The 24,081-nt window shown below is 38.5% G+C and overlaps 1 protein-coding gene across 1 annotated transcript in view; it reads right to left on the bottom strand.

Annotated features, from left to right (window-relative positions):
* LOC139730285 (17S U2 SnRNP complex component HTATSF1-like) overlaps positions 1–20,049 on the bottom strand; it is a 38,977-nt gene extending 18,928 nt beyond the window's left edge. Inside the window, exons 1-6 of the mRNA XM_071641164.1 lie at positions 20,016–20,049; positions 17,905–18,094; positions 17,371–17,644; positions 16,207–16,409; positions 14,793–14,950; positions 14,013–14,109 (exon numbers count right to left, since the gene is read on the bottom strand). Coding sequence (XP_071497265.1) covers positions 14,013–14,109; positions 14,793–14,950; positions 16,207–16,409; positions 17,371–17,644; positions 17,905–18,045 — 873 coding nt within the window. The 5' untranslated portion in view covers positions 18,046–18,094; positions 20,016–20,049. The remainder of the gene's footprint in view (positions 1–14,012; positions 14,110–14,792; positions 14,951–16,206; positions 16,410–17,370; positions 17,645–17,904; positions 18,095–20,015) is intronic.
* Positions 20,050–24,081: the final 4,032 nt, after the last annotated feature.

Raw genomic sequence — 24,081 nt, 5'->3', positions numbered from 1 at the left:
TTCATTTTGTTCTTGGCATTATATGTATAGAAAGTTAGATTACGAATCTATGCTTTTATTGAACAGAGTTTGGCTGTAGGATCTGTTCAATTCTAAAAACATTTTGAGCATCACAAGAATCACACAGTTGATGTGAAAGTGAATAGGATGGTACTGACATCATCCATACAGAATTTTAAATAGATAGCATTTCTCTTTTTTCCTAAATCAAAGGGTTGTTTTGCACATGACTTTAAATACACCATATGGGTTCATTTCAGCCACCTCCATGCCACTCGACAAAGAGAAAAATACAGAAGAATTTCCAGCCGATTTCATGTTGTACTTGTTTCGGGGAATGTAAACGTCTGGTTTCCATTACAACATAGTCTCCCAATATTTAAGGACAAGTTCAACCAAACAGATGTGTGGATTGAGTTAAAGCAGCAATATTAGTGGAAGGCATCAGTGAAAGTTTGAGGAAAATCGGACAATCCGTTTTATCATTTTTCAAGCTTCAGCGCCACTATTCCTGGATGAGAAGACTACAACAGTTTGTGACATCATATAGATCGATATGAAGAAAATATAAGAGAATTCAACAAAATTTCATTTTTTAATGAAAAGTACCCATCCTTGACTTGTTACCAACATATGTTACGGGTAATATTATTCCCTGCTTTCTGAAAGGGGCAAGTAGATGCTAGAAAAGTGAAAATATATTGAATTTTCTTTACATTTTCTTCTTTATCATTCCTAGTATGTGACATCATAAACTGTAGCACTTTGTCTTTTCATCCAGCGATGGCTGCACAAAACTTTAACAATTCATAACTTTTGAACGGATTGTCCGTTTTTCCTCTTTCACAAACGTGTTCAACCAATATCGCTATATTCACTCAATCCACACAAACATATATTAGGGTGAACTTGTCCTTTCAGGCTGAACTTTGGAAGAGTCCTTATCGTGTCAGTCTGTCGAGTGGATAAAGAAATTAAGATATTTTAAAGGGATGGTACAGTACTGGTGGAGATGAGAATTGGGCTTTTAAGTTTTTGCAAGATACCACGAAAGCACTTATGATATAGTACAGAGCATACCATTTTAAGAGGAATTCAAAGTTTATTTGATGAAAATCGGGTTTGGAATGACTGAAACTTCCAACAACAAAGTAAAGCAAAGCGATCGTAATAAAGTGTGCGTCCCATACTTTATTAGAATCGCTCGTTTTTTGATATCTCAGCCATTTCAAAACTAATTTTCATCAAATAAACTTTGAATTCCTCGTAGAATTACATGCTCTTTCATATTTCATATGAGGTTTCTCATTATCTCACCAAAAAATGTTAGAAACCTGAAATTAGGTCTCAACCAAAACTGTACGATCCCTTTAAGGAAGACTCCAGTTAAACAGTCATAGATTAGACATTTGATGGTAAGACAAGTGAATGATCCTGCCATCAACAGCTCCCATTGTAGGACATTTACATCCAAATTTATGTCTCCTTTCTGTCTGTCCGTCTCTCTCTCCATCCTTCTCTCTATCTATCTATCTCTCCCTCTTTCTGTCTCTCCCTCTCTATCTATCTCTATCTATCTATTTATTTATCTATAGATCTATTTCTATCTCTATCTATCTATTGATCTATCTCTATCTTATCTATCCATCTATCTCTATTATTCTATCTATTTCTATCTCTATCTATCAATCTATCTATCTATCTATCTCTCTCCATTCATCTATTTATATCTCTATCTACCAATTTATCTATCTATCTCTGCCTATCTATTTATCTCTCTTATCTATCTATTTATCTATCTATCCATCTTCCTATCTCTACCTATCTATATATATATATATATATATATATATATATATATATATATATATATATATATATATATATATATATATGTATACTCTCAATCTCTCTGTCTTTCTTGCTCTTTCTTCCTCAAAGGGAGGCCCAACATTACTATCATCGAGGCTGGTCCCAAGACCCTGTCAACATCCTATTCTTATCCCGGGGCTGAAAGGGGGAGGGTATCCCCTTACCAGGCACTTTGGAGGGACGGGGCCTGGCCCACATTTTGGGTCAAGATGAAACAAGACTGGGCTAAGTACAAAGCTGACAGATACGATCGTGCATGAAGAGATACACAAGAATCGCTTGCTGCTGTATACACAGAGCTCACAGTAATGACTCAAAGAGCATGACATTACAGGTGGCTTGTATTACATGGTGTACAAATGGCACAGAATAAGAATAACTTTCCAAACTCTCCAAACATACCACAATGTACTCTGCACCTTGTTTTATATTTCAACAGCATTGTGTTGTGCAAAGCTACAAGAATCCACTTCTATGGATTGGCATTACACTTTGACAAAAACTGACGTGGCTTTTAGACATCATTTATTTATTTTTTTTTTGGAGCATCAGCATACAAGTACCTCATTAGATATGATATCAAATTAAAGAAAAAAAAAAACAAACCCCAAAAAGACAAAATGGCCAAGCAGAATTGAATTTATGTAATACGTAAGGATAATTTTGAAATAAAGTGGAATATTATTCCTATCATGGCATCAGTTAAAGGTCTTCAATGCACAGTTTACTAGGTCAGAATAAAATGCGTGTTTACTCTTGAGGGCACAACAAAAGGTTGAAGTCGGGTCAAACTCGGAGACTCACAAATGTGCAGTTTGGCCTTGCTCAAACTGATGCCATTTCAGTCATCATTTTTCTTTGCAAACCGGTGCAATTTTTATGATAACAATCTTTTTCTTGCCTGCGTTCATGTGAATCAGAGTGAAAAAAAAACACACAAAAAACATGATTTGAATTGCAATTCAACTTGCACATTTTTAACATGTGTGAATGGGCTTTATGACAAAAAGGATCTGATCATTGTAAAGCAAGATATTTTTCAAGACACGAAATTTTCCCAAATTGGAGCCAACAGCCTATTTTGCAGTGGGAAATTTTTGTGAACTGTCACTGGCATTAAAATGCATCCTGTGTGGACAAAAACTCTTGCATATATTTTAATTTTGTGAATCTTGGCTATCATGAAATTCGCAAAATCAAAATAAATGCATGCAAATATTCCTGGTTTTCCAGTACCAATCCCTTTTCTACACCTAGCCCCAACTCCCCCTTATATCTTTCCCTTATCCTTCTCAACTCTAACCAATGATCAAGGAAGGGGTGAATGACCATGAGGTTTTTTACCTCTGGCCAGACACCTGGACAGTCACAGATGTTTAGAAAACAAGAATGGATGACACCCCCCCCCCCCCAAATAGTGGTCCTGTGTAGGTATAAATACCATGGAGCTACTACAACTCATAGAGCTGAGAACACAAGCACCCACCTAAATTTTACATAATCTGCGTCGTGTGACAATGCTACATGTACCTGGGGGTTACTTTAAATTGCATTATACCCTAACATTCACACAGATTGCTCAAAAAGCTACCTTTACCTCAAACACAGGAGGTGTAAAAAGTATAAAATGTAATGACATGTAAAAGTGTAAAGCAGGAAGATTTTGCAGTATCGATGCCTGTTTTCTCTGCCCTTAGGCAAATAATACTGGTATCTTTTTTTAAAACAAAAAATAAGGAGTAAAAAGAAGCTACAGCTGCATCTTCTGCAACACACTGTAGGCCTATGTGCCATATATTTTGCAAGTTTAATATCTCTTGAATTAAAGACATGAGAGACAAGTTTGTGATTTTGCAACTTTTTGAGAGAAAAAGTTAGCTTATGCCACATTGGAGACAATTTCTGTGAGTTGTTCATTTCGCAAATATGCAGGAGACGCACAAAATATTTCTTACAGTTTTCCCTCATTTTTGGGAGTACTGTGTCATAGAAGATACTCTTCTTTCAGCACCAACAAAAAAGAAGAAAAAAAAAAGGAGACGTTGAACTTGTATTACGTGTCCCTGTTCACCAATGTGCGCAAAAACTGTAGTCAGCAATGATAACAAGATAATACATTGTATGAATTGGAATATGTGTGGTATTCAGCCCTCTGGAAGTGCAGTGCTAATACTGAAGGAACTGAATAAGGCAAGCCATTGTTATCATTCTTTGGTATCTAAAGAATGTTGTGAAATTTTCAAGTTTCACAAGTTCATTCTGAATCTTGAGTGACATCAGTCAAAGGGTGCATTTATCAACTCTTTTTCTTGGCAGAAACAGGTTTTCCAAACAGCTTTCAAGGAATTTTTACGAGTTGATAAACGCAAAGCTGTTTTGAAAGCCCTTTCGGAAAGCCTTTTCGAAAGCCGCAAATTTGTGCTTTCCGAAACAGGTTTCCTAAACAGGTTTTCAGAAACTTGTTTGTAAAAGCCTTTTGAAGTGAGATAAACGCAAAGCTGTTTTGAAACGGCTTTTTACTGCAGTTACGAAGCATGCACGCCTTATATGACCTCTTCTTCTCGGGTCAAATTGTGCAATGCAGCTGTGCAGAGACAGGCCAGTTATCGTGTTCGTGAAGAGTTGATAAACGCAACTTTTTTGGAAGCTGTTTCTAAAGGGCTTTGGAAACGGCTTTGGAAAGGGCTTTGGAAAAGGCTTTTGAAAGCCGTTTTAAACAGGAGAAAGATGATAAACGCAGCCAAAGTTGCGTACAGATTCAGAATTGAAAATAAATTACAGCCTCAGTGGTCTCCAATGAACTTGCACAAAAATCTTCATCTGACTCCTTTTCTTTTGCAAAATATCACTGTATCGTAATGACAACATATCATTGTACAGTTGAAACAATATGACAGCCATAACTTTGTCCAGTTGAAGGGAAACAGTTCAAAGCTACATGCATAGCTTGCTTAAAAAAGAAAAGTTTTATATATTTCATCCTCAAATAAATGCGACATGTTTTGAGGTAATGAGATTGTCCCCTTGGTTAATTTGCATATCACATGACTGTGAACAGTATCACTGTTTCCTGTTTAAAAGTTTATGAACTTCAAAATGTTGTGATATTCTTATCATTTGTTTTTTTTTTGTACAACTGAAATGAAACTTAATCTGCTTGTTTAATTCCATTCTTCTTCATAAAAGTCAAGTTAAACACATTGTGGAGTTTCCCATTGAAAAAACTTTGTTTACTTGTTTTGTTACTTTAAAGACATGGTGTGAAAATACATTTTGATTAACCCTCCCGTGCCATCTCGCATTCTGTACAATAATTCTACCATGACATTCAATTGCAGCTGTTTTACAGCACTGAACTGCCCTGATGGTAATAATTTCCTCATGTAAAACTTTGAAAAATGATGAATTCAGTGTTTTTTCAACAGACACCACATTATCCCAAGCACTAAACATATCAGTCGCTTGTGAACATTCAAACTAAATACAAATGAACTGCATTATAATGATTAGAGACATACATATAAAACTGATAAGAAAAGTACGAAGTTCATATAAAGTTTTAGAAAACATTTTTGGTAACATTTTGGATTTCTCTATCAAAGTAAGCATCTCCCTTCGACCCCCCCCCCCCACCTTCTTGGTCCCGTTATTGATCCAGAGCTGTGAGTAAATACGACCATAGTGCGATTACCTGTCAGCGTGCGTATTGATGGTAGCGTGGTAGCCAGCATGAATAACAGTGGAGTTGTCCATGAGGAATTGGACGTGGGGTATAGGGTGTCGCCTCTTGTGCACCCGATACCGGCCGCCGCACTACCGACAAGCGTACTGACAGGATGGTAGGCTTTCGTGTCCAGGAGTTTTTCTTAATTTCTATTTAAAGTTTCTTTGTGCATGTGTGTGTGTGTGTGTGTGTGTGTGTTTGTATGTATGTATGCTGTGGGTCCTTGTAAATATCTACAAAATGCAATACTTCGAATAGAAAAACACATGACTAATGCAAACCTATAGACAAAGACTAAACCACGACTGTCTAAATAAAAAGTTGAAGTGGGAAGTGGCTTATACATTTTATGTGGGTAAAAAAAGTTCACTAATATTTACAAGAAAATAATCTTGGTGACACTATTGTGAATTCAATTATGATGTTATCCTTGCCAATCACTGAATCATATTTAATGACTAAAATTGCATACTGCAAAAGTGGACATTTTTCGCGCTTGGCCGGATGAGAAGAGCTTCGCGTGTTTCTGATTCCGTGGAATCGAGACACCAAGTACAAAAACATACGGCAAGAAAAAATATTCGCGTGCTTTTATTTTCACGCTAGCTTCTGGTTGCGCGAAATAGGCGAAAATTTCAACACCGCAAAAATTTCCACTTTTACAGTAATGCATACCTAAGATTGGCTCAGGAGGTAGTCAAATGGCAGTTTACATTTTGCAAATAAAAGGGAGCACATAACATGATTTCTTCCCTCCCCCCCCCAAAAAAAAAAAAAAAATATTTAGAGTTAAGAGAGTCAGCTGCTTTAAGATGACCATAGGGACACAAACAATGTTCATACACAATTTCACGTTTACTTGGTATCTTTCAATATCTTATATTTTCCCTGACCATTGAGTTCTGCTCGATGGCCTTCATTCAACATGATTCTTTCCTTTGAGGGTTCTACTTGTCCATAAAACTCCTGGGCACACAAGGCTACAGGTGGAGATGATGCCTCCACCATCTGCGTCTCACGTTGCCAGGCGATGACTGATGCACCGTGGGATACATGGGAATGGCAGAGTTTTCTGGTCCTCTTTCTGAATTAAATTGCTTTTCCCCCCTTTCACTTTATAACATCATGCCTGTTATTTAACATTTCTCATACCGCGTCCTCTACATTTCTCATTTTAGGTTAAATAAAAATGGTTACTACTACTAATTACTACTTCTGCTTAACTACTTATACTACTACTACTATTACTATTACTACTATTGCCACTACCACTACTACTACTACTACTACTACTACTAAAGTGCACTCTCATTATAACAAACATGGTTATAAGGAAATTCTGGTTAAAATGAGGTAAAAATTCAGGCTTAGCATTATCCACTGTATGTTTTTTATTGTTTATTTGAGCAGTTATAACAAAATTTTGACATTAACAGAAAACTGACAGTCCTGAGGACTTCACTATAATGGGAGTCCACTGTACTACTACAATTACTACTGCAACTATTATGTCTTTTGCCAACATTACTACTACTACTACCACTACTACTACTACTACTACTACTACTACTACTACTACTACTACTACTACTACTACGACTACTACTATTCTAATACTAAAAATAATAACAATGATAAACACAAAAATAATTACTACCAAGTAGGAAAAGATTTACAAAGACAGAGTAAGTACGTGTCAGCTACACATGTCAGCTCAACAAGCTCAACAAATTGCCAAGGAAACAGTAATATTCCATTAGAATACAGCTCCAGAATAATGACTGACAGAGAGATATTTTGAAAAGAGATTGAGAGACAGAGAGAATACTTCAAAAGATAAGATGAACCAAGAATACGCCTTCAGGCAGAATTGCAGGACTAAACAGAAGAGAGTACCTAATATTTATCCTGATATGTGTGTACCTAAAGCTAAAGTGAGTAATATACAATTGTAATTATTAAGCTGCATATATCTGCAGGCCATAACAAATCAAGGTGGGAATTGATTCTCTCAGAGGGTATTATGAATGCTCGAAACAATAAGCTCTCTACGTATTCCTGGAATTGTTAATTTTTTTTTTTTTTTTTTTTGCCCACATACACATAAATGTCTAACATTTTCTTTATCACACACAAATAAGAATATTCTATGTTTTGAAGTAATCTTTCGATTCTCTGACAAGAAATCTCCACCAGCGAGGCAGTATAAAGAACTGTTACAGGCAAACCGAGCTTCCTTTCGGAGAGTTTTCTTCCACTGCCCTGAGAAATTACGATTTTGGAAAATGTGCTCCATCCATTCTGTCTTCCTTCTCTCACTCTACTTCTCTCTTCCCTCCCCCTCCCCCCCCCCCCCCCCCCATCACTCACAAAGGCTCAGTGAATACTCCTTGATGATTGGTAGCTCCCGACCTTTGACCCGAACTCAAATTGTGGATAATCTCATGTTGCCCGTATTGAATGACCAAGATAAACTGTCGAGGGCATTTGGACCTCGTACTGCGATGATCAACAAATCCGAGTGAAAGAAGAAAAAAATATGATAGCCGTTCACCGTATTGAAATACTGGAGCTGAATATTTTTTTTTTCTGTTTCACTCGACAGCACCCATTGCAACTTCACTCCTTATTTTTCTTTTCTTTTTTATCTGTATCTCTCTATCATTATTTGATATGCTTTTCCTCCGTTTACCCCAAAAGTGTTGGTATCTCACTGTTTCTCTAGCATTTGCTTGCTTTTGGAGATGTTTTAAAGCAAACGTACAATATATACAGCATTGGAAAAATAGTATTAATCATCTGGTCTCAGAAATAAGGGAAGGAAATACTTTCTCTGACCTTATTGAGAATATTAGTCAGAATATCAATGAGAAATATGCATATTTGAGTCATGACTTACTCTCAGCCAAACTTACAAATGAAATGGAAGAAATGCAAATGCAACTTTGAAATAACTTTGACAGATGAGATTCTAGGCACGCAGATCCTTTTCTGTTTATGGATTTCAGACTTTTTTCTCCAAAATGACAGCAACTACTAAGGTGGTAGGTACGTAGGACAGCCAATTAGGTGCAAGCTTTTACTTGAGAGTACATGTATGCTTCTCTTTGTACGGAAATGTACAATGTAGGAATGGCTGAATAAGGGTTGAACAGGTCTATTACTGTCAAAGTGGTTTCTTTCGCGGTGGTTTTATTTTCGCGCTTTTCGCGCTTTGAGGTTGAACCGCGAATTTAACATCACGCGAAAATGTTTTGAACTCGTCGCTTGTTACAACGCTATCATTACCGACCGCGAATTTAAAGACACGCGAAAAGGTCGGCACCGATGGAAATCGCGAAGGTTTCTGTACGCGAAAGAAACCACTTTTACAGTACTATAAAGACTGAGCTGTTTTTGTTGACTACTTAACAGAGAACATATAGAAAGTATTTGAAGGCTGGACATAAACTGAAAGATACGTATGAGGGAGAGAGTTCACGATTATAAAATATATCAAACACTTATACTTCAAACTCAACCAGTTTCTTCCCCAGCTATTTTGATACAATTCCTTCACATACTTGCCCCCAAAAGGAGTTTATGTCATTTTATAACTCTTGGCTGTTGCCACGCAGACTCATTGACACATACAATGCAAGGTCATGAATATTTATTCACGTAAAGTGGAATGAATTCCTTCGTTGGCGTTACGCACATAGCTCGCATTCATTCTTTCACGCCCACAGTCATGCTGTACAGCTGTATCTGTGTAAATTGCTCTTTTCTGCCATCTTCACTTCAACACTTGGATATCTCTCACTCCCACACTTATAACAAGATAGCACAATGACTAGAAATCTTATTTCTTTCACAACGAAATGCTTCCATAACATATAAGGTGAGGAAAATGCTCTTTGTCTACTCGCACTGTTCGGAATAAATGTCCTTCATCCTAAAGACTAGCTCATACCCAACTTTCAATCTCTCATTCCAAAAATAAAGCCCTTTACTACAGGGGAGAGGCAATTTCCCTTGACAGTATTAGATTTCCACAAATCGAGCCATCGATGAGACCAAAAATGTATCATCAAGAGAGCCCACACAACTTAATTGTATGAAAATAAATTCCCAAATTCCACTTCAATGTTCTACCCTCTTGTGTGAATGAGCCACCGGTGTGTGTGCATGAGTCTAGATGAAGGCCAGTAACGAGCATACCAGGAAAACACATTAATAAGGAAACCCAAAGAAAGAATAGAATATAGCTAGACAAAAAGGACAAGAAAACCTCCAAAGGTTGTGCAATCAGCATTCCTCAGTGATCTGACAATTAACCCATTGAGAACGGACTGATTTTGCTACAACATGCACTTCCAATAGACACCTGCCCGAATGTATTCGGGACTCGTCCTCAACGGGTTAAGGAGTACTTCCCCGAATTTTGCAGAGTGGAAATTGTTGAGGATCAAGTATAGTATATTGAAGGGCTATTCATGGAAGCCGAGCTACTTCAATTTGAATCAGCAAATGCATGTGTCTGATTATGATGACTAAAGAAAAAAATGAATAATTATCATTATTCTTTAACCCGTTCCTTCCGCAATTCTCTAAATACCTTTAATGTCCCCATACGAGATTCTTTTTGCCCGACGACAAAGAACGGACAGGTTGGCAATCCACCGGTGCGAAAGCAGTCAAGCAGTACATTATGCACGCCCACCCCATGGTCAACTACATGTGCCCTAAACAATAGAAATATCGATCGGGTGCAATGTGTGAATAGAGTGTGCGCTGATGGGCTCACAGACTCTTTTGTTTTACACAAATCATGCACCAGAATGCGATGACTGGGATCAGTGAACCCAGATATCTACGGTGTTCAGCTTTGATCGCTAATGTGTATGTTCATACGAGTTTTCTAGAAGAGCACGGGCAAACTAAATCAGAACAAAGGGAAAGAAATACTGCTTTTTTCGAATCTTTCAACAGAATGAGAACAAGTGCTGATAGAATAAACTCTAACCTTTTTTATCAAACCCATTTTGGGGGACTTTATAACTATAAGACAAAGAAGCATGACTTTAGGCCACGCAAGCAGGTACTCTTGTCTTCACTTTGGGAACCTGGTTTACCAGGTTCCCGTATATCAGTTGCTCCCACGGGAACCTGGTATACCAGGTTCCCGTAAGGAACGGGTTAAGTGTGCCTCCCGTGATACTGCAGCTAGTACAATATGTGTGCAAAACATGTGATTTTGGCAATATCCAATCAAATATCAAATTTACACTACCATATTTAAAGCTTGATAAGTACAAAGCAGTTTTTTTTTATACCATTGATACAATTGACTTGAAACTTTGTCATTGTTGTAAACTTCCCTTGCGTTATATAATTTTTCAGTTACCTACAGCAACATGACAAAAACTACCGATTACTCTTCTTCTTTTTGTTTTCTTTTATTTGCTGTTTTAAATTTCCTCTCATTTTGTTTTGTGTTGTTTTGTGTTTCTTTCTTCCACAAAATCTCTTTCCAAAATTTATAATACCAGCAACACTACATACATGCACACACACACACACACACTCAAGTTTTGCTAGATACAGGGTGTTTCTTGACTTTCAAGTGTTGGTAAAAAAAAAAGTTTCCAGTCGTCTGACTTTATCTGTTTCGACACCAGTCAGCACATCTTATGATATTAAAAGACCCTTTAGATGTGGGGGTTCATGGAGTAGGAAGACTGGTCCAGTCTGGATATCTATTCGAGAATCCTCTTAACAAATGGTGTACAGCTTTACCAATGATTTCAAAAATATAAAGCACACACACAGCTGCAGAATCTTGACTAGAGTCGACCATTGCCAATGACAAAAAGCTTCAGAAGCACATATTTGCTGACCTGCCCTACTCCACGTTTTTGTATGTACCCCAGAGGGCAGCAAATGCACTGGACCACTCATAAATCCCTACGTTACCAGGGCCCTGCTTCATAAAGGTGTGCATAAAGTTACGCACCACTTTAAGAACTACTTAACTTTTGCAAGCTATTAAAGTGGGTTTCCTCATCATTGTTAATTTCAATAACTTAAGTTGAAATTTACAGATGATAATGATTATCCTTGCATTTTAACACACGTTTTTTTTAATAATTGAAAATGTATTTTTGTCCCAATGTAGATGAAATATCAACATACACCTGTACTTTGTTAAAACGTACGAAAAAAAAAAATGGGCACACTTCTTTGCACTTCATATTCCAGTCATTCGTAAAGTCATGCGTAACTTTACGAACAGCTTTGTGAAACAGGGCCCAGGTCTTTAATGGGAGTAGTCACGTAATCACGAAATCTAGAACACACAATGGTCTCATCCTCGTCAATTCACATGAGAGTTTCATTCATCGACAGTAGTTTTTTGTGTGCGTGTGTTTCTCTTTCTTTAGGAATCAGGCTCAAAAATAGAAATCGAGTGGGCGGACCCTTACCATAACTCAGATGTTCACATACGACAGAGACTGCAAATCACTAAATAAAACATCAATGTGACTCGCACTTCTCTTGAGACACTGCAAGGTTTCTATCTCTCTCTTTTTTAGATATCCTTCTCTTTCTTTGCAGCGACAAAAACCAACCGACACAATTAAAATGTCTCAGGTTGGACATTCTTGTTTCTTCTCAGCACGCCCCCAGACTGAACAGTGTATTGGCTCTAAGAATGAAATGATTCCAAACCAAATGTGACCGAGCCTTAAAAAACCAACAAAGAGTAACAACACTTGATTTGAGGACTCATAAAAGGTGACACAGGTATACCAAGTCAATCTTGAGTTGTCTACCAAGTCAATCTTGAGTTTTTCATACTTTCTGAAAGAGCTACTCTTTTCCTACACTATTCTTAAGTTTGCGATCATAAAATGAATTGGAAAAGGTGTTTTTGCAGCTTTTTCAGAACACTTTTCTTCACAGAATAGTGTGATTATGTATCTTTGAGAACCCTTTTCATTTCTTAAAAATCTTTTACACGCTTTTCTCTTTGGAAAAACTCTACTTAAACCTTTGAAAGAATAATGCTAGTGCTTTGAAAGCTGGCATTAATCATGGACAAAATGTGCTAATAGGGCATGCTTAATTTCAGCCTAATCTGATAATCCCTTCATTGTTGTCGCTATGGTGGCTTACATCCTGTTTTTTTGTCATATTCACTGCACAGCTAGCATGGCTCCCTTTAGTAAGATTAAGTGCTTGAATAGACCCTACACTAGAAGCCTCTTTTCTCAGTTAACACTTTTCCAAAGTGTGTTCTTTCTTTTCAGTTTTTTTTCTTTAGATACAGTGTAGGTTTGGAGAGTCCACTTGAATTGAGTTATACATCATTTTAAAGCTTGTAAAGAGTCTGCTCTTTCAGAATGTGCCCCCAACTAAATAACAATTCATGTCTGGCAATTTTCTGTTGGTTTTGTGATGGAGGGTCACAAATGACGTACAGCTGCCACAAGAGGGCAGCATTCATACTTCAAGGAACCTGCAGAGATGAGCAGCTTCACTGACCAGTGCACTCTGAAGTGTCCAGTTGGCCAACAGTATTACCTGTGCAGTATACTCATGATCCATTTGTTTGCTGTTGTTGTTGTCTTTTTTTTTTTGTCTTTCTATATTCTTTGACATGTATCTGGTATGAACTGTGTTATGATTTCAGGGTATTCCTGAGTTTATAGTTCACCCTTTACACAATCTACAAGTCGCAAGCTTTACAAGCCATCTTTACAACACAAATGATTCAACTGCATGACATGGCATAGGCTTTAATTTCTCCAGTGAAATTAAAAGGATTGAATTAAACTAAATACACCTGCACACAACCTAGAGTATAAACTCCTATATTGTAGTGTATTTGCATAGAATGCATACAATAGACATGGCTGAGCATGCACATATCAAATATGCAAACAGATATCAATGTTCTTGCTGTTCATGAAACAGATTTCCACACAGCAGGTCATGAAAAGAAATAACGCACTACATCATCCCTCATAGTATATTACATATATAATGTACAACATAAGGTATATAATGTACTACGTAAGGTATTCAAACTCTTTAAGATAAAACAAACAAATGCCTCCACAACAAAAAATGATGCAGTTTGAAAAAAAAAAATGACGACAAAATTCTTCAGTTTGGCTTTGTATTGGGAATAATGCATGGCCCAAGCAAATGAAATCAAATATTTGAAAGAACATACTTTTCATCTGAAAACAAGAGAAAAAATGTACAGAGGGAGACAAATTTAAAAAAAAACCCACAAAACCTCATACCCCATATCCTCAACCCTCTGCTTAATGATCTCTTGCTTTCATGGAATATGTTCTTATGTTTGAAGCAAGAAAAATCATAAGTAAACACGATAAGCTTGCATTGCTGCATCATGCATGCTCACCTCAAACTCACTGGGATGGAAGACGTGTCTAAATATGACCACCTGCTCATTCCTCTTGCGCTGCTGGAATTTCTTCTCCGGCCTCCAGTCAAGGAGCCTGCGAAGCATAGCAAAATGATGAATGAATACCAAATATCAAATATTACCACTCACAATATTTGTTTGTATGGCAGGCTTGAATAAAAGACCAATTATTAGCATGAAAATGACATTAGTCATAACACAAATTGATTTAAGTGCCTCAAAACAATGAGTTTTTCTTTGCTATGGTTCAGAGTTTAAGAATTTATTCCCTGAAAATGGAAAGGAAACTTAGAAACCCCCCCCCCCAAAAAAAAAAAAAAAGAAGAAGAAGAAGAAGAAGAAGAAAAAGAAGAAAGAATGGTGGCTGAAGTCTAATGCATAAACTTTATCATCATTCTTTCTCCCTTAAGAACCCTTCAGGAAAAGTAAATGAATGAATGATCACGCAGACAATATACAACATGTATCACAAGTAGATAAAGGCAACATTCACAGCTTAATACACTCTGTCAAAAATGAAAACAAATATCTCAATGAGAATACATCGCCATCTATTAGTAAACATACCTCAGAGAGCAGAGCAATACCCCACTTTGTGTGTGACAAAATATGTTCTGTATATATCAGAAAGATCAAATGGCACTAATATCACAGCATGCAATGTTTTCATGGTGATCAATTTCTCATGGGAAAAAAAAAAGAAGAAATGACATGAAAAACAAATAAGGAAGAAGGATTAATGGCACATGGTTTTACTTTTCCTGGATGTTCCCTTTCTTCTTTTTGTTGGGCTTCTTCTTCTTGATTGGCTTGTAATCGCCCTTTTGCGTGAAGGTCGCGACCTCTATGTGGATCTTGTGACCTCTGACATCAGATTCATCCAACAGCTGTATAGCAAGGTCAACAGACTCTCTCTGTGGGACAAAGAATGGAAAATTACCAGGATGAAATGAATTGGCAAGCTTTAAGTGCTCAATATGAACAAATCCAAGAGGTATTTTTTTCCAATAGGGTTATTCTGACTAAAGCAGCCTCTCGTAGAGACCATATTGAAAGAAACTGCCTAGCATAGGAAAAAAAAAACAGAGCTGATTAGGATTAAAAACCATGTGGACACGAAGTAAAAGATCCGAGGTTAACTAGCTGCGCCATCATTTCTCTTACTGAAAAATCTTTCCTCTTTCAAGATTCCCCCATGCTTTGTAAATGAGGGCACTACCATGTGCAGATGACAAGAACCTGACCTTTTAAAAGTGAGTTTATACATTTCTGTATGTACAGTTGAACCTCTCGGATCCGGACAAGTCGGGACCGGGGCTCATCCGGATAAGGGATTTGACCGGATACGGGAGACTCAATGCTTTATACATGTACATATACATACACATGTATACTGATGTAGCCCATTGTAGTACCACATGTAGTAATGTGTATACTGCAACCTTTTCATTGTTACACTCAGTAACAGACCCCAAAATAGAGGTTCGTGTTTGCAAGAATGAAATGATTTTCTTTTATTAATTCTTGAGATGATTTACCTAAATAATTATTAAGAAATGTATCAAGTATATGTAATTCATGTGTGTTTGTGTAGGAGTTCTCAAGGAGTTGGGAATCCCCCTTTCCTACCGTAATTATTTTTTAAAAAAATCACGGCGAGATTGCGTCCGTATAATAGAGAGATCCGGATAAAGGGAGGCCAGATAAGGGAGGTTCAACTGTATTGCAACATATATCTCCAAACACTTGCATATATTCCCATTCTGCACTAGTTCCATGGATCACTTATTTCATGGAAATCTTCCACACTGTGATATTCTACATTTACAGTAATATGCTTTTGAACTGATTAAGCAGTCATTTCAGACAAAGAAACGACTCCTCCTAATGCTTTTAGAACCTGTAATTGGCAAACTCCTGCCTAACCCATTTATGCTACTGCAAACACAGAAATTTTCGTGGTACATTAATTTTCGTGTATTTCACGCTACTTTTAGCTAGTGCAAATTCTAAAACCCGCAAAAATATCTTCACAATTTTATCTGCACGTTTTGAAAGGGTTGGCAATTGCACAGCGCAAATTCAAGAACCCACAAATGTTTTTCAGCCGCCCAGCGCAAAAAATAAATCGCGCGAAAATATTGACGTTTACAGTAGCTCGTACGCTTACCTTAAGGTAGCAGCATCGCCCGTCCCCCTTCGGCTTGCCGTGCTCGTCCAGGTAGAGCTTGATCTTGGGTTTTTCAGTCTCCTCCTCCACCATGATGATACCATACTTGGACATCAGCTCCTGAAATTCTTCAAGTGTGACATCCAGCGGCAGCCCACTCACGTAGACATTGGTGTTCTTTGCCGGGTCAACCTCGAACCAGCCTGGGGAAGGAGAGAGGGAGACCAGCACCAAGTGTACATAAGCGATTAACCCCTTCCATACTGAATTCTGAAATGCCCATAGACTGAATACGCAGGCTACCAGGTTCTTGTATTGAATGGGTTAGCAGACACTGAGTCATTGTAATCCTCCATTTGTGTCTGCTTGGGTGAGTTCACCACCCCTTCTCCTTAATTTTCTTTCCTTTCTAGGTGGTTTAAGGAATGTATATTTCTCTTTTCTATGTAATCATTTTTTTTTTTTGTCTGTTTGACTGATTGTTGATTTTGCTTAAAGTTTGCCTTTGGTAGACATTTGCATTCTTGGTGTGTCACTGCTAAACCAGGCTGGAAAAGAGAGAATCAGGCCAACAATCTTGAGTGCTCCTCATTTACATTTGTATTTTTTTGTCAGGTTCCTTCATAAAATATTTATGTATTAAGGTCGAAGGTCATAGGTCTGAAAGATCATTTCAATTTCTCTGACATTAAAATCTGTCTTTTTCACATATTTCTGTAACAGAGAAATACCACCATTTAAGTCCTAAGTTCCGCTAATATCAATGGGGGCCCTTGCATCTTCAGTTATGTAATCATTCAAATTCAGTGGAATTACTGTACACCAACTATTATACGGAACTTGCCATGAACACAGCTGCAATGATTTGGGACTTTGTTCAAATCACAATCAGTTTCTGTAGTAATATCATAATGTGGGTCCCAAATCTGCCTTGCAGGATTTTTTTATACACCATAACTGGAGGCACACAGAAATATGTCCGCAGATAAACAGTGATAGGTTTAAAGTAGAGTACTGCCTATGAAAAGGGGGAGGGGGGTACTGGATGAGGGGATGATTGGTTTCTTTCTCTATAAAAGCAACCCACAGAAAGATGCCTTTAACAGTGGCTATGAATACATTGATTTAAAGAGAAGAGACATATTTCTACTTGCTGATACATACTCTTTTGTTCAGCTTTCCTTTTCAACTGCATTTTCTGATATCTGTACAGCTGCTGTGGCTGTTGCTGTTGCTGTCCCTGATTGGTTGAATCGGCCTCTGTTGCTCTAGGTGGCTCCTCCCCTTTACTCTCATTGGTGGACTCTTTCTCTGTTGTCTCTGCAGCTGGGGCAGTCGAAGGTTGGGCCTCGGCCTGGCTGTCTGTTGGTGTTTCCTGCGACTCTGTTGTTGCTATGCCATAACTTGCTTGGTACGACGCTATGAAGTTCTCATCAACCTGCCGTACACGGAGAATGGCAAATTATTACACTTATCCAAGAAGTTTTTCAGAACACCAATTATTCTCACAAGGTGTACTAAATAAATTATTAGGATACTAATGTGCACTTTAGTTGAATCTGTGAATTCACTGGATTAATGCAATTCAGATATTCCAGCCCTGAAAAAGACCATAGTCCAGCAAACAGTAAATCAAACCTGATCACAATATTGCTTTCAACGGGGGTGGGGGGAGGAATTCAAAGAGCAAAGTTTTACCCGTGGAAACCATGCTTGCTTCTGAGGATCCCACTCATACATGCTGCCATCGTTGGGGTCTGTGTAGATGTAGCCATTGTCCCGTTTCCACTGTTCCTCCTGTTCCTGTTTCAGCTGCCACTCAAAATCATCGGACTCCATCTCACCGACCGTCTGGAGTCCTTTTCAGTCTATTTCAACGTTACCTCACCTGAAGAAATACAATTTACAAGTGTAAGAATGAGAATGGAATGAAAGAGAACATCATACTTGCAATGCATATATGCATGCAATATCCCCACACAGTCTGCATACAGAGTATCTTAACCCGTTGAGGACGATTTGATTTTGCTACAACACGCACTTCCCATAGACGCTTGCCCGAGTATACTCGGGACTTGTCCTCAACGAGTTAAGAACAGCTGGAATTCCAAACTGTGCCCCCAAACCAGACACTGTGGCCTATATAAGCTTTGTGCTATGAATAGACCAACCCTTACACATACACATCATTGGTAGGTAGGATCTAGTGGTTTTGGCCCTGCTGGTCCACCATCCTGATGAAGATTTGATCTTAATTGGGCTTTAACCTCTACAAAGAATGGACTAATCAACAGTAAATCAAATGGTACTCTGATCCAATACCACAAAGCCCAAAAGCACAGTACAGAACACCCCAAAATATGTTTTCTTCAAAGCTCAGTTATACATATGCTCTTCTGTCATTACTGAAGCTTGAACTTCCTGACACCCGATGAAAATGGAACTTTTGGAAGTGCAAAGCAAACTGGGATCTCTACAAAACTTAAAAAGGGAACAAGATATCTCTGTAAACACTTAGAGTGCTTTTGTTCTTGTGTGCTAACTGGCATAGAAAACCACATAGTGTTGCATGCACTGTCCAAAGTCTAGACAAAGAAAGTCCCTGGCACAGAAACGTGTTAGGCTAATTTGGTTAGAATAGATATCACGGTACCGTAGTTACGGGTAAACTCGGCCTAGCTGGTAAACTTGGCCACTTGTGAGAGCGCTAGGGGTCGAGTTTACCAATAAATATGGTACCATGAAATGGCAATGGCAGACTGTACTGGACAGGAAGAAGAAGAAGATGATGACGATGATGATAAATGTAGAGACACATTTGTGAACTTGGAAAGATGCTATAGCTATAAACAGTTACCTGGTATTCAAATTGTACTATGTGTTGTCATGGACATATGGTTGTTGTACAGATATCGGATAGACTCCCTTTTCATTCTTTGTCATAATTATTATCATACTAAGGTCAGGACAGTCTGTCAACGCGACGTCAGCGCAGCGTACAACTTACGACTTAGGTAAATGAAAAATTTTTTTAAAAAAAGTGAAAAGCATATCTTCAAAACAACGCCCAGCAAAGTTTTGTCGTTGCGAGCCTTTCACCCTCTGCTCTAACCGCAGCAGCGACCCCATACGGACAAATACGTACCGTAAAGGGTGTTACTGTGTTACAGCGCCCCGCGACGGGGTTACCTCTGCTCTAGAAGCGTCCCAGGCCCAGCGCCAGCCCGCCCAGCGAGATATTGGTGACTACGCCTCGGCCCTCGCGAGAGGGGGCCGCGCGCGACGCCGACACATAAAGGGTGATCCCGCCGGCGTGTTTTTTTTAGACGGCACAGATTGGGGAAACTAAAAATCTATCGGGGACCCTATATCCCTAAACCTAACCCTATAAATCCTAATCCTAACCCTAACCATCAAACCCTAACCCTAACCCTAACCATAACCATAACCAAAAACCCTAACCCAACGTTTTTCCCATAGGTTTAACACGCGCCATGCCCCAATCTGTGCCGTCTTAAAAAAAAACGCATCCCGCCGGCCCCGGGCCCCGAGCCCCGCGAGCGCGAGGCGAGGCTGCTGCGCTATTGCAGCTGCATACAGGCTGAAGGATTTAGTCCCACGTATCCAAAACTTTGTCTGTCGACAACTCGATTACATTTTCGAGACAGTTCGAATTATCAAACACTTCGATTTCCACATAAAAAAACAAATCCATTCTCGTCAGCTACATCACAGCTAGAAGAACGACGAATCTTCCACATCAAACCATCACAAAAAGTCTGTCAAAAATGAAAATCTACGTTACTTACAGGGTGAGAGATTGAACGACGGAGCTTCGATGCGCGACCAATTTGAATATATCCCGCAATATTTAATGAGTTCATTGTATGGTAGCTGTCAAGGGAAAACAGAAATTCTTCGTCAAGATTGTTCCTTGAACAGGCTGAACAGGGGAATTATGTTAAAAACGGTTAAAAAAAAAAAATAATGAGGCCTTTTTTAGACAGGAAAGATATGCTTCAATCCGTCCCCCACGCTTTTGTACTGTTAAAACGTCCCTTTTGTCGTACACGTTTCGTTTGATATGAAATGAAGTGAAAGGCAAGGGAGCGAAGGTAGCCTACACGAATTCAGGAAGAAACAGGGCAAATGTGCCACAGTGCTTGGATGAAATAAGAATTGACCTACTACATGTTAGTATGTGTGATAAGTGGTATAACTTACGCAACTAAATCTTTGAACTGTGCATTGTTTTTTTCTCCTTCTCAATCCTTTTTTTTTTCTCATCTGATCCATTTCTTCTTCCGCCTTCGAGTCTTCATCCTCCCTTTCAAAACTTCTTCTTCTTCTTCTTCTTCTTCTTCTTCTTCCTCTTCTTCCTCTTTCTTCTTCTTCTTCTTCTTCTTCTTCTTCCTCTTTCTTCTTCTTCTTCTTCTTCTTCTTCTTCTTCTTCTTCTTCTTCTTCGTCTTCGTCCTCTTCGTCTTCGTCTTCGTCTTCTTCTTCTTCGTCTTCTTCTTCTTCTTCTTCTTCTTCTTCTTCTTCTTCTTCTTCTTCGTCTTCTTCTTCTTCGTCTTCTTCTTCATCATCATCATCTTCTTCTTAATTCTTCTTCTTCTCCTTCTTCTTCTTCTTCTAAGTTCTTCTTCTTCTTCTTCTTCTTCTTGAGTCTTCTTCTTCTTCTTCTTCTTCTTCTTGCTTCTTGGATTCTTCTTCTTCTTCCTCCCCGAGCTCTCCCGGAGTTCTCCTTTATTCTTTTGTGACTTTTTCCCGATCACAAACGATAAATGCACGTCATCATAATGGCCAAGATAGAATAATGACTATTCCCCACTCCCCAGATCGCGTTCATCAGTGCACACTGCCTGACCTCAAAACAGATTATTGCGTATAGAAGAAGAAGAAGGGGAAAAAAAAAATATTCGTAATAAGATTTTGAGTCAGTTTTTGGTCACTAAGCAACGGACCATAACTTAATGAAATCACAATAGTGTATATCATTGAGAACCAAGACATAGGGAATCTTAATCCCCACCTGCACCCCATTAAGGGTATATATACATCTACATGCAAGGCTCTATTCTTATGCTCGTTCCCTCTATTTTTGAGCTCCTCATCACACTTCAGACTGCCAAAATCTCTGAGCCCCCATAATCGTGGGATTTTCCTCTATATGCCTTTGAGACCCCCTCTCCATCCGAAATACTGTAAGTGCAATGCACCCCTTATATCACTCAGGTGTGCACAGCTTTCAATCCAACCCCGATATCCCGAGAATACTCGGGCAAGTGTCAAAGGGAAGTGCGTGTTGATTATAAACAAAATCAGCTCGTCCTCAACCGGTTAAGACGGACACCCCTCAGCCCCCCCCCCCCCCCCGCCCCCCCCCCCCCATCTCAAGTAAGCTGACGGGTACCGAAAGAGATTTTGTTTTCTATACAATCCGTTTAAGAAACCAAATAGGCCTAAATATAATATCAGTACGTAAATGGCATAGTCCGAAGAGAAAGACAGAGATAGAGAGAGAAAAAAAAAACCACCGTTATTTTTAAAAGAAATCTTTGGGTAAAGTCAAAAGCACTTAAAAAAGTCAAAGCAATATTTTTGGGAGATGGGCCAGATTTCGTCGTGGGAAAAGTAGATGATTAGGCCTACAGGAGATTTTGAGGACACGCATGGATGGGATCCATCCAGACGCAGGATGGGGGGGGGGGGGGGCGGAGGGGGAGGGGGAGGGGGAGGCAGGGCTTAATCTAATAATTTCTGTGCGCCTAAAGGAAGAATCAATAAAAAATTGAACGATATTTAGATCAGTAAGAGGGTTGATGTATCGTAGTCAGAGGTTACATACAAGTGCTCAGAGCCCTTTCTTTTAAAGAAATGAAATAATTAAAAAATGTATTAAATGAGATAACCTTTCATCAAGGAATGTTCCACACAGATTGACAGCCATATATAATGACGCCATCAGTATCTATAAAGATGCATTGAATTAATTATGTTCATGCGGGATTAATCACAATTGTATTAATTGTATATAAGTTAACATGGAAAGTTCACGTTGATTTTCTGCGCAAAATTATATCTTTATGTTAAAAAAAAAATGTCAACAGTGTTAAGTATAAGTTCAGTATTTTCCTATAAGCATATTCTGCATTCATTGTATTCTACTCTTTTATTGCTTACACTGGGGGTTATGGAATCCTGGCATGGGGAAACTGCTGTAAAACAAGACTCAGTTTTTTTAAACGAGCCATGTACGGATAATTTAACTTTGCAACTTTTTCTGGAACACTTATGTCTTTTTTTCTCACACTCAAGATCCAGGATTTTGTATCACTTCAATATTGAATCATTCATGTAGACCTATCAGCTAAATACAGGTGGTCTCCCCGACGTGTTTTCTTACGTTTGTTAAGAATACTGAAGTCCATTCTAATCCTATACGAGACCAAAAAAAAAAACAACAACAACAACAAAACAACAACAAAATCTTTTCATCTTCTCCAGTATCATACGGACTTTATGCTCTAAAAACAATAGGCCTAAAAACTACCACATGACCTAAATTATGTAATGGGATATAAGAGTAATAATCCAATCTCAATCTTTTACCTCATTTAAGCATAAACTTAAATCAGGGTTTTTTTTTCTGACATCATAGCCTATAGCGATTCAAATCTTCTCTTTCCAGGCTTTATGTGCATGATATACTTTAGACGGTCATCATCTGACGTGTGCTTCACTCGCTCTCGGATGATCACGGCATCACGCCACTCTATCTCTATAGGAGTTTTGTGATGCGGACATTTTTTTTTTTCGACGTCTGTATATTTCCATACTTCGTAAATTGTCATTGCTTTCAGTTGTAAATTTCATGTAAGAATAACATCATCTCCTATAAATACATCTCTTGCTATATACGCCCTATATGATTATACAAGCATGGCCGGCGCCACGGTTTTCAAAAGTGTGTGTGTGTGGGGGGGGGGGGGGGGGGGAGGCACTTCCGGGTTTCATGAACTAACAAGCAAAAAAAGGCCTTCAGCGCAACCAAGCAACAAAAACTAAAAAAAAAAAAGAAGGTCTTCAGCTCATCTATCTATAGCCCCAAACAAACGCCTTACCGCCCAGACAGATTCATTCTGTTCTTTTCTATATAGTGCCACTTCCGGGGTAAAAAAAAAAAAAGGGGAGGGGGCAAAGTGGTGACACCCTATGTATTTCTGTGTACGGCCCGGGTGCAAAAAAGTGTGGTGGGGGGGGGGGGGGGGGACGAGCCTCCCCTCCCCCCCCCCCCCCCCCGTTCCGCCGGCCCTGATAAGCAATACTTTTATGTATATTCCTCATATTTCCGCATGCCGGTTCAATTGTCTTAATTGCTGTATTTGGCAATACATCCATTCATTTTTTTTTTTTATGTTCATGGTTTAATTGTTGAAACGTGTAATAGGTATATGGAACAATAAAAGCAAACAAAACAAACAAACACTGTCGTGCCAGCCGCGGGGATATGTTGCAATGAATATAATTATGTTTCATGTCTGCAAGTTGCAATTGTAATACTAAAAAAAAAATACTACCACTACTAATAATAATGATAAATAATATAATGATAATAATGATAATAATAACGATTGAAATGAAAAAAAACAACATTCGATATATCCTCTATTCCACTCAAATGCAATGAAAATAGACTCTATATAGACATGATGATCTTAACAGACACTATAAACCACTCAAATTCGAGTAACATATCATGCGGTATCGCACTCGAAAATGAACATACTTCTGCAGATGTTCATGTTTATTACTCACAACTACCGTACCATTGAAAATTCGATGCGATGTTCAGTTTTGTAACGTGGTCAATC

Source organism: Diadema antillarum, unplaced genomic scaffold, assembly GCF_040938485.1.
Source record: "Diadema antillarum isolate AM-2024a unplaced genomic scaffold, OU_Dant_1.0 scf00000022, whole genome shotgun sequence".
Taxonomy (NCBI): domain Eukaryota; kingdom Metazoa; phylum Echinodermata; class Echinoidea; order Diadematoida; family Diadematidae; genus Diadema; species Diadema antillarum.
Note: the sequence above shows the minus strand (reverse complement) of the source record. Positions and strands in the feature narration are given on the sequence as shown.